Source organism: Colobus angolensis, unplaced genomic scaffold, assembly GCF_000951035.1.
Source record: "Colobus angolensis palliatus isolate OR3802 unplaced genomic scaffold, Cang.pa_1.0 Scaffold24, whole genome shotgun sequence".
Lineage (NCBI taxonomy): Eukaryota > Metazoa > Chordata > Mammalia > Primates > Cercopithecidae > Colobus > Colobus angolensis.
Genome location: NW_012115599.1, coordinates 12,664,851 through 12,672,529, shown reverse-complemented (window position 1 = coordinate 12,672,529; position 7,679 = coordinate 12,664,851). Strand labels below are relative to the sequence as shown.

Below are 7,679 nucleotides of genomic sequence, written 5' to 3'. Positions count from 1 at the left end.
TGAGGCAGGAGAATGGCGTGAACCCAGGAGGTGGAGCTTGCAGTGAGCCGAGATCACGTCACTGCACTCTAGCCTGGGAGACAGCCAGACTCTGTTTAAAAAAAAAAAAAAAGAAAAAGAAATAAAGAAAAAGAAAGGAAACTGGGAACAAGGATGTGGCTGGGAAATATTTTTGTGGTTTTCTAATTTTCTACAATGTGTATATACTACCTATTCAAATATAAGTAAATAAAATACATTTTATATGTAAAATACTTTAAGACCAACATAAATGTGTTATTAAGTAGATTACTAACATTGTGAGTTTTTAAGACACCACAGAAGCGCACAAGAGTTCAAGGGCATTTCAAGCTCAGGTAGGCACTTGGGATTTTGGCTACAGACCTAGAGGAATGAGGGTGACAAATGAACTCTCTCAGTTGCCTGGAACATTCAGAGAAAAAGTGTGAAAAGCACTGCTTTACAAGATAACAGGGCCCATGGGCAGGACATGATGGAGATACCCCTTGGAACTTGGAGATAAGGTCACTCTGAGCATATATATACACATATACATATATATGTGTATATATACATATATGTCAAGGTCCAACCTGGAAAACCATTCTAAGTCTTTAAAACACAGGGAACTTAATCCAGATAAATGGTTTATACAGGTATTGGCAGAGACAAAAAGCCAAACAGAGAATAGTCAAATAGCCCAGATAGAGATGAGTGACAGCAAGAAGCTACTGCCACCCTTACACTGGAGGGACAGAAGGACAACATTGTGCTACCAGAGCTCAGGGTCTAGGACCAACTGCAAGTTACATCCAAGCAGGCTGTAGGAGACACCCTGATGTTGAGGGGTGGGGAGAGGATGGATACTCTGGCTTGGAGGTGGTGTCAGAGTAGGAGATACCCTGACTTTTTCCTTGATCTCTCCAGTCTCCAGAAAATGCCTCCAACTGATGGAGCCCAGCAGTTCAGCTTGGAAGTCAACCAGCACAGAAGTCCAGCCCACGCAGCCTTCATGGAGTCAGTCCGCCAGGGACTTTTTATTATTATTATTATTATTTGAGTCAAAGTCTCACTCCGTTGCCAGGCTAGAGTGCAGTGGTGTGATCTCGGCTCACTGGAACCTCCACCTTCTGGGTTCAAGCCATTCTCCTGCCTCAGCCTCCCGAGTAGCTGGGACTACAGGCGTGCACCACCATGCCCAGCTAATTCTTGTATTTTTAGTAGAAATGAGGTTTCACCATGTTGGCCAGGATGGTCTTGATCTCTTGACTTCGTGATCTGCTCGCCTCAGCCTCCCAAAGTGTTGGCATTACAGGCATGTGTGCCACCACACCCGACCTTTTTTTTTTTAAATAGAGATGGAGTCTCGCCCCATTACCCAGGCTGGAGTGCAGTGGCCAGACCATAGCTCACCGTAGCTTCCAACTTCTGGGCTCAAGTGATCCTTCTACCTCAGCCTCCTGAGTAGCTGGGATTATGGGTATGAGCTACTGCACCTGGCTTCCACTGCCATTTTGAAAAGAGCAGTGGAAAAGTGAAGAATAGACTTGGAAGCAAAAAAGGCCAGGGTCAGCACAGAGGGAAATCAGAAAGAAATCAAAACATAATTGATGGGCCGAACATGGTGGCTCATGCCTGTAATCTCAGCACTTTGGGAAGCTGAGGCTGGCAAATCATTTGAGGTCAGGAGTTTGAGACCAACCTGGCCAATGTGGTAAAACCCTGCCTCTACTAAAAATACAAAAAAATGAGCCGGGTGTGGTGGCACACACCTGTAATCCCAGCTACTCGGGAGGCTGAGGCAAGAGAATCTCTTGAACCCAGGAAGCGGAGGTTGCAGTGAGCTGAGAGAGCGCCACTGCACTCCAGCCTGGGTGACAGAGTGAGAAGTCTCAGAAGAAACCGAAAACCAAAACAAAATAAACAACATAACTGATGAATTCATTCCCTTGAGGAAAATCAACTGAAGGTATCTGGACAAAGGTGGGTTTCTGGAACTGCAACATCAAGACCCAGGCATTTTCTGCAAAATGTCCTTTTGCAGATCCTTGTCGAAACTAGGATCTAGATCTAGATAATACACTACATCTGTTGTTATGTCTCTTAATATTTAAATCTAGAAAAATACCTTTTCCTAAATTGGTGAAGGAAAGAGGCCAGTTGTCCTTACAACATCCTACTGCCAGAATTTGTTTGCTGCCTTTTGCTTTCCTTTAGCTGATCCTATAGCCTATCCTGTTAACTTGGTTAGATCTAAGTTAAACATTTTTTTAAAAATATTTTTAATTTTTGTGGGTACTTAACATTTTTATAATACGTCATAGTTGTTGGGTATGGAGGCTTACACATGCGATCCCAGAACTTTGGGATGCTGAGGTGGGAGAATTTCTTGAAGTCAGGAGTTTGAGACCCTTTTTCTGCAAAAAATTAAAAAAATTAACAAGGGTATGGTGGCATGTGCCTGTAGTCCCAGCTACTTGGAAGGCTGAAGAGGGAGGATTGCTTGATCCCGGGAGGCTGAGGCTGAAGTGAGCTGTGATGGAACCACTGCATTCCAGCCTGGGCAACAAGGTGAAACCCTTTCTCAAAAAAAAAAAAAAAAAGAATATGTCATAGTAGATGGTATCCACTTAATGTCATCCCAGCAGGAGACATGTAATATGTGGTTGTTCTGCCATTAATTATGTTAAGATTTACCACGGTATTAGGGTGGTAAGAGCCTGATAACTTCATTACATAATTAACTTTCCTCTTAGGACCAGGAAGTAATCTTTGTGGTACTTACTATTTCTAAAGGTCAGTTTCCTCATCTGAAATAGGGTTGTTGAAACATTCAAATAAACTAGCAATTATTATTATTATTTGGTTGCAATTCTACCATCAGAGAACGTAGGGTAGAAGTTACTTCTACAAAAGTTACTTCTATCAATTTCTTTCTATTTAATAATTACCTTTTGTGGAGGGGTTAGTGTGTACACTGTATTAAACACTTACAAGGATCTTCACATGTAATTCTTCCTTGAACTCTACAAGAATTATTACCTGCCAGGCGCGGTGGCTCACGCCTGTCATCCCAGCACTTTGGGAGGCAGAGGCGGGCAGATTACCTGAGGTCAGAAGTTCTTCAAGACCATCGTGGTTAACACGGTGAAAGCCCGTCTCTACTAAAAATACAGAAAATTAGCCGGGCGTGGTAGGGGGCGCCTGTAGTTCCAGCTACTCGGGAGGCTGAAGCAGGAGAATGGCCTGAATCCGGGAGATGGAGCTTGCAGTGAACCGAGATCTCGCCACTGCACTCCAGCCTGGGCTACAGAGTGAGACTCCATCTCAAAAAACAAAACAAAACAAAAACAAAAAATAAATTTAAAAAAGGCAAGAGATAACCTTTCTCTATCATCTGTAAAGTTGGACTCCCCTCTTCCCTGCTTCACTTTGCTCCACCTAACCGACTACTATAAATATTTACTATTTTTTTGAGACAAGGTACCACTCTGTCACCCAGCCTGAAGTGCAGTGGCGCGATCACGACTCACTATAGCCACGACCTCCTGGGTTCATCTCAGTCTCCCGAGTAGGTGGGACCACAGGCGCGCGCTACCACGTCCGGCGAATTCTTTCTTTTTGATACGGAGTCTCACTCTGTCGCCCAGGTTGGAGTGCAATGGCGCTATCTCGGCTCACTGCAACCTCCGCCTCCCAGGTTCAAGCCATTCTCCTGCCTCAGCCTCCCGAGTAGCTGGGATTAGAGGCGCCCGCCACCACGCTCAGCTAACTTTTTAGCTAATTTTTGTATTTTTAGTAGAGATGGGGTTTCACCAGGTTGGCCGGGCGGGTCTCGAACTCCTGACCTCAGGCGATCCGCCCGCCTCGGCCTCCCAAAGTGCTCGGATTACAGGCGTGACCCACCGCGTCGGGCCAACGTCCGGCTAGTTTTAAAATTTTTTGTAGAGACAAGAGTTTCGCTATGTTGCCCAGGGCTGGTCGCCAACTCCTGGGCTCACGTGATCCTCCCGCCTCAGCCTCCGGAGTACCTGAGATTCTAGGCGCTAGCCAGGGCGCCGGCTCCTGTTGGTTTTAATATCTGTCTTGTTTCACTAGAATCTCAACTCCACGAGGACAAGAATTTTTACCCGTTTTGTTCACTGCTGTTTTTTTCAGCATTTATAGCAGCCCCATGCGCTTTGTAGAGAATCATTAAATATTTACAGAAAGATTAAATACGCCCTTCCGGAAGCATCGAGAAACAAGATTAAAAGAGCTTGGGTGGAACCTCGTAGCGACCCGTAGTACTCCCCCTTCCCGCCATCCTATTAGATGAAAGGAAGAAAGGGAAAAGCCCCGCCCCTCGCTCGGCTGCTGGTGGCGAGGGCTTCGGGTCTTCTCGCTAGTCTCGTGGGGTTCCGCGGTGTCGTCGCTGACTGTGTGCGTCATTTCCGGGCGTCACGTAACGGAGTGGCCAACGGCCTGCAGAGCAACATGCCCAAGTGAGTGAGTGGGGCCCCGAAATCTGAGGGTGATTGTAGTTACTAGTTGTGGCCCGTATGCAGGAGCGGAGAGCGGGTTCTGGTTTCTGAAACCTCATGGGATGGGAGAGTATCTGGGGCAGGTGGACGGAGATAGGGAGATGGAGAGCGCTAGACACCCCTTTTTAGAGTGGAGATGGATCCCGCTTAAGGCAACAAAAAAAGCCTGGTTTATATGTCGACACTTTGACGCTTTTGAGTCGTGAGGAGGTCGGGCTTTTTGTTTGTTTCTTGGTTTTTATCTTCCATGAACAGCGCTTCCGTGGATGGGCATCTAGCTGGTTGTCATCTGTTTTTTTCTTCCTTTCACCTCTTTCAGGTTTTATTGTGACTACTGCGATACATACCTCACCCATGACTCTGTAAGTGGCGTATCCATACTTTCAAAAAGCCTTATGTGTAATAATTAAATGAGTTTTGTGTTTTTTTAAAGATGCAAGTTGTGCTTTCCCACCTGCTGAGGTTTAAGGTCTACTGCTTGTAGAAAATAGTTGGAGGTTATTTCCCACCCTAGAGTAACTTTGATTAAAAACCGCTTAACAAGTCAGGCATGGTGGTGTGCCTGTAGTCCCAGCTACGCAAGAGGATGAGGTGAGAGAATCGCTTGAGGTCCAGGTTGCAGTGAGGCATGATCAGGCACTGCACTCCAGCCTGGACAACAAAACAAAAAAAACTGCTTATCAATAATACAGCAGTTAAAGTAGAAAGTTTTGTTAGTGCTTTTTTTTTTTTTTTTGAGACAGAGTTTTGCTCTTGTTGCCCAGGCTTGAGTGCAGTGGCGCTGTCTCGGCTCACTGCAACCTACACCTCCCGGGTTTAAGTGATTCTCCTGCCTTAGCCTCCGGAGTAGCTGGGACTACCGGCATGGGCCACCACGCTGGGCTAATTTTGAATATGTAGTAGAGACGGGGTTTCTCCATGTTGGTCAGGCTGGTCTCGAACTCCCGACCTCAGGTGATCTGTTTGCCTTGGCCTCCCAAAGTGCTGGGATTACAGGCATGAGCCACCATGCCCAGCTAACCCCGCCTCTTAAAAAAAATTTAGTGGTCTAAAGAGCACTTGAGTGGATCTTTGCCATGCATGATTCTGTAATGTGCATTGGTTATTTGGAAAAGTTGATTGACTTGAGTTAGTGCCAGGCTTCAAATGTGAAGACATTTGATTATGTAATGAAAACCCACATTAATTAATGTCACAATCTAATCAGAACCATCTTTAAATATTGGGAAGCTGTCAAGCTTATGGTGGCAGATAAGATTTTCCAAAATTCTGATTTTTGCTTAATAGCTCAAATTCTATCACTGGCAATACTTTCCATTGCTCTCTTTGAAGTGACAGGCTCACTCCATTCATTTTAGTCTGAATATACGGTTTGTGTCTGTCACTCTCAAATAAAAATGGTGTTCCATCAAAGAGGCAGCTAGGCTGGATATGGTGGCTCATGCCTGTAATTTCAGCACTTCAGGAGGCCGAGGAAGGAGGATTGCTTGAGCCCAGGACTTCAAGAGAGGCAGCTAGTAGAGCTCATAATTTGAACAGGTACATGCCTACTTTTCCTTGAAAGACCATCATATTTTGGCATGCAACACAAGTGCTTTGTCTATATTTCCCATTTTGTCACTCAGAATATTAAAAAGACTTGAACTTAAGGGTTGAGATTTAATAAAAATTAATAATTTTGTTGCTTCATTAATTTCACTAGGTGAAACTAGCTTTTTTTCCCATGTGAGTACATACATTGAAGAATACAGTGATCACTAATACAGTCGGGTGCCATTGCCTTGATTCATTCTGAAGTACCAGGAGTTTGGCATCATCAGTGAAAATGTCAATACAGTGAAAAAGGAAAGTGATGGCTTAGTACTATTATGAAAACACTTTGACCTTGCAGACCTCGTGAAAGAGTCTCAGAGACCCTTAGATGTCTGTGAACCGTGCCCTGAACACTGCAGCTCTATGCTTTGCTGCCTCTGTAGAAATCTGATTAAATCATAACTCTTTTTACAGCTGAGGCCTCGCTGTGTTTCCCAGACTAGTCTAAATTATAACTCTTGATTATCTTGAATAGTAGCTGGAAGAAACTGGCCAGTGATTTTTCTATTGTCACTTTATTTGGAATTCTTTCTAACATATGGTCAGATGTAGTACAGCATTAGTAGAGATGTGGAACATTTAAGTTGGGTGGTTCCTCTTGAAGACGTTGTTACAGTTCTGTATATTATCTTTTTTTTTTTTGATGGAGTCTTTATTTCCCGGGCTGGAGTGTAATGGCACGACCTTGTTTCACTGCAGCCTCTGCATCCCGGGTTAAAGCAGTTCTCCTGTCCCAGCCTCTCGAGTAGCTGGGATTACAGGCCTGCACCACTACACTCGGCTAGTTTTTGTATTTTTAGTAGAGACGGGGTTTCACCGTGAAAAAACAGTCCCGCCTTGGCCTCCCAAAGTGCTGAGAGTGAGTCACTGTGCCCGGCCAAGTTCTGTGTATTTTCATACATTGTCCTGGAGTAGAATGCTCTGACAAATTGGTATTTTTAGTAGCTAGTCAGTTCTTGCTTATAGATCCCTAGTCTTTTTTTTTTAACCCCCTCTCTAGGTAAAACCCCTGGAGATAATTTTCTGAAATTGTTAATGAGGGGGCTGTGCCTTTCTGCCCTTTTTTGGCATTATAGTTTCATATACCTATTATTCACTTTCTTGCTAATGCCAGAATTCAGAGAACTGAAAAGTATTTCTTTATATTAAAAATGGCTTTTCATGAGAAATGTCATGAACGCTTGTTCCTTCTAAAATGATGTCTTACAAAAATAGAAAATTTCTATGGTGATTGATTTTACAGATCCCCGTAGTGGACTTAGAAATGTGTAAAAACAGCCGGGCATGGTGGCTTATGCCTGTAATCCCAGCACTGGGAGGCCAAGGTGGGCAGATCAAGAGATCAGGAGTTCAAGACCAGCCTGGCCAATGTAGTGAAACCCCATCTCTACCAAAAATACAAAAAAAATTACCCAGCTGTGGTGGCACACACCTGTCGTCCCAGGTACTTGGGAGGCTGAGGCAGGAGAGTCGCTTGAACCTGGGAGGCGGAGGTTGCAGTAAGCCGAGATCTCGCCACTGCACTCCAGCCTGGGTGATATAGTGAGACTCCATCTCAAAAAA

The 7,679-nt window shown here is 44.6% G+C and overlaps 1 protein-coding gene across 1 annotated transcript in view; it reads left to right on the top strand.

Moving 5' to 3' along the window:
• The first annotated feature begins 4,023 nt into the window (after positions 1-4,023).
• The window catches only part of SNRPC (small nuclear ribonucleoprotein polypeptide C), a 16,673-nt gene continuing 13,017 nt past the window's right edge, over positions 4,024-7,679 (top strand). The window contains exons 1-2 of the mRNA XM_011945407.1: positions 4,024-4,484; positions 4,843-4,885. Coding sequence (XP_011800797.1) covers positions 4,315-4,484; positions 4,843-4,885 — 213 coding nt within the window. The 5' untranslated portion in view covers positions 4,024-4,314. The remainder of the gene's footprint in view (positions 4,485-4,842; positions 4,886-7,679) is intronic.